We start from the raw sequence: 3,157 nt of genomic DNA on the forward strand, positions 1-3,157 counted from the left end.
GTGCCAGTGCAGGGGAGCTGTTGCCCGGGACACGCGGGACCCTGGGGACAGACATCCGAATGCCCCCCACGGGCTCTGCATGGGCTGGGTGACTTGGGCCGGAGGAAGGGGCCACAGCTGACCCGACACGGGTGCCAGGACGGGGTCCCCACTGCTCAGGTGTCCGGGCTCCCCGCCTGGCCGGAGGCAAGGTGGCCTCTTCCCTACGGCCGGGGCGGCCCGCCTGGCTGCGGCCATGCGCGCCCACAGCTCCTGCTCCCGGGCGATGCTGGGGAGCCGGCCCACGTGCGTCTGTGTCCTGCGTCCTCTGTGGCCCTGCCCCCACCAGGGGGAAGTGAGCCGGCCGGGGCTTTGGGGGCCCACGAGCCCAAGACCACAATCCAGGTGGAAAGTGACAAGGGCCACTCTGGTTGAGCTGCCAAGGGCCAGGGCCACCGCTGCTGCCAAGTGTGTGCCGCGTGGAGAAAGGGGGCCGGGGGCAGGGAGCCCCGGCCAGGCTGGGCCCTGACCCCCGCCCGGGCCGCGGAGGCTGCAGCCCTCAGCGCCTTTCTGTGTCCTGCCGCAGGGATGCCCGAGGGGCCGTCCGTGCGGCGGTATCACGCTCTGGTCGCCCCCTTTGTGGGGCAGCAGGTGGTCAGGACCGGGGGCAGCAGTAAGAAGCTTGACCCTGCCGGCTTCCAGTCCCTGTGGCTCCAGGACACCCAGGTGAGTGGGCACACGCCGCCCTCCTGCCCCGGGTGACAGTGACGGTCCCGTGACCCCGAGCACAGGCAGGGAGGGGTCCTGCGCCCGTGGGGAGCCCCGGCCCTAGCCCCTCTGCTTTGGCGCACTGGGGCTCTGGGCCGCCGCGCTTCCTCTGCTCGCCCCCCGAGGCCGAGGCCGAGGCCGAGGCCACCGTCCTGAGGAGAACAGGGCAGCCGGGGTCCAGCCGCCTCACCTGTAATCTGAGCGGGCGAAAGGGGAGGCAGAGGGGACCTGGAAGCTCGTTCAGCCCTTGGAAGGGCTTTTCTGGACCCCACGTTTGGCCCCGTGTGCACACGTCTCCCTGGCCACGCTCCGGGGCGGCTGGGAGGCGGGGACTTGCGGCCCCAGAATCGGGGTCTGGGGCAGGGAGCGGGCGCAGCGGCAGTCACAGTCGGCTGGCCAAGTCCTGGCCAAGGCCGGGCGGGGCGCTGCGGAGGACTCCTGGGCCCTCGCTGGGCCACGAGCTCACGCCCATCCGAGCTGGGGGTGGGGGGCGGCAACCCCTCTTTGTGCTTAGAGTCTCAGTCGGCCCCCGGTAAAAATACCTCTAGGGCCGACGCTCTGGAGTTAGTCCTTTCACCCCAAGTTGTATCCTGTGTGTTGGCTCCCCAGAAAGAGCAGCGGCCCCTTCGGCGCTCGCCCCCCGCCCCGTCCGCAGCCCGAGACCCCTCCTGCCCCCTGGAGCGCCCTGCTCTGCTCCGGGCGGGCGGCAGGCGTCCCCCACTGGCCCCGCCGAGTGCGTCCCAGCCTGCCTCCGACACGCCGGGACGGGATCACCCGAGAGCCCCCCACCGCCCGGCGAGGGGCCGGCGGCAGCACGCGTCTGGGCGAGGACGGGGCCTGGCGAGGGGGGTGTGGGCGGGTTCACCCGGCGCTTAGCCCACGGCCAGGAGTGCCGCCGGGAGGGTCCCGGGCCGGAGACCTCGGCTGCTTGCACGGGCCGGCTGCGGTCTCTGGCTGCTGGCCAGGCGCTGCCGGCGATAAAGCCAGGTGCCCGCTGTCCACTCCTGCAAGGCCCCGAGTCTGGCCACGGCACGTGGCGCTCAGGTGCTGACTGCCCGGGCAGGCCCGGAGCCAGAGCGTCCTCCACGTGTGTTGGGGAGCAGCCCCACACTGCGTGCGATGCGGGCACAGGTCACACTCCGGAGGTGTATGGGACCCCTCCCGCCAGCGTTTCCGCCGCACCTCACCGCGCCCTCCGGGAGCCTCAACCTGGGGCCGGTGGGCCAGGGCGGAGGCGCGGCTGGGTGTCTGGTGAGGCTGCCGCTTCGTGCAGAGACCCCCTCGGTGGAAAGGGTGTGGGCGAACCCCATCCGTGTCCTCTCGCCCTCACCCCCTCGTCACCCCCACCTCCTCCAGCCACGCGTGGGTTAGACTTTGCTCTGGGGGGCAGTCGGAGCAGAGGATGAGACCTGTGTTCGTTTTTCCTAGGTCCACGGGAAGAAATTATTCCTTAGGTTTGATCCAGATGAAGGAACGGGGTCCCCTGGGGGCCGCCCACTGCCCACGCCTCCCCCCGGGAGGGCAAGGGAGGTGGGGCCCGGTGGCCAGCAAGTCTCTGCCCAGCGCGCCTTGACCCCGCCGCCGCTCAGCCCCCCGGGAGACGCTGGAGCCCAGAGCCCGGGGGGAGCCGCCCCCGCGGGGGACGCTGGGCGCTGGCTGCAGGTCGCCTTCGGCCTGTTCGGCAGCGTCCGGGTGAGCGAGTTCTCCAGGGCCAGGAGAGCCAACAGGAGGGGCGACTGGACGGACCCGGTGCCCAGGTAGGGGCATCGCGTGGCCTCGGCTCTGGGGCGGGGCCTGGGCTTGGGGAGCCCCCGGAGGTGTGCCGTGCCCCCACCAGGCCCGAGGGTGCGGGGGAGGGCTGGGAGAGGCCCATGTCTTCTCTCTTCCGTGTGTCCCTCTGCCCACATGTCCCTCTGACCCAGCGCCCCGCTTCCCCGCACCTTGCCCCACAGCTCGGTTGCGCGCGGTGCACAGGGCGGAACAGGCTGTCCCCTGCCTGGGCAGGCTGCCGGAGAGCGGCCCGGGGCCAGGGCGCCCCACCGCCGCCTCAGGTGCCAGCAGTGACCTGCCACCGAGCTCCCCCCCGTGCCCAGCCCAGGTGCTGGCACAGGCCAGCTGGCTGTCTGCGCCTGCCCAGCGCCCGGGAGCCAGGGTTCCGCGCGGCCGCCCCGCTGGCTCGCTGGCCAGGGCAGCACTGGAGCCAGAGTGGGCCGCCCCGGGGCGAGGGTCACCGCGGAGGCCGTGCGGGCAGGCTGCTCCCAGATGGTCACAGGGTCACCACCCGGCGCTCACCAGAGGCGTCCTCCCCGTGCGGCCTCGGTCGGTGGTTCCCGGGCCGGCCCTTCACGGCGCTGCCCCCACCGCAGCTCGCCCAGCCCTCAGCTGGCCAAGCTCCCGCTCGGGGCGGGCC

The 3,157-nt window shown here is 72.8% G+C and overlaps 1 protein-coding gene across 1 annotated transcript in view; it reads left to right on the plus strand.

The window, feature by feature from the left end:
- Window positions 1–567: 567 nt before the first annotated feature.
- The window catches only part of NEIL2 (nei endonuclease VIII-like 2 (E. coli)), a 5,303-nt gene continuing 2,713 nt past the window's right edge, over window positions 568–3,157 (plus strand). Inside the window, exons 1-2 of the mRNA XM_004682546.1 lie at window positions 568–705; window positions 2,176–2,504. Of these exons, the coding sequence (XP_004682603.1) occupies window positions 568–705; window positions 2,176–2,504 (467 nt within the window). The remainder of the gene's footprint in view (window positions 706–2,175; window positions 2,505–3,157) is intronic.

This window comes from Condylura cristata, unplaced genomic scaffold (assembly GCF_000260355.1).
Source record: "Condylura cristata isolate star-nosed mole 26May11 unplaced genomic scaffold, ConCri1.0 scaffold00014, whole genome shotgun sequence".
NCBI classification, from domain to species: Eukaryota; Metazoa; Chordata; class Mammalia; order Eulipotyphla; family Talpidae; genus Condylura; species Condylura cristata.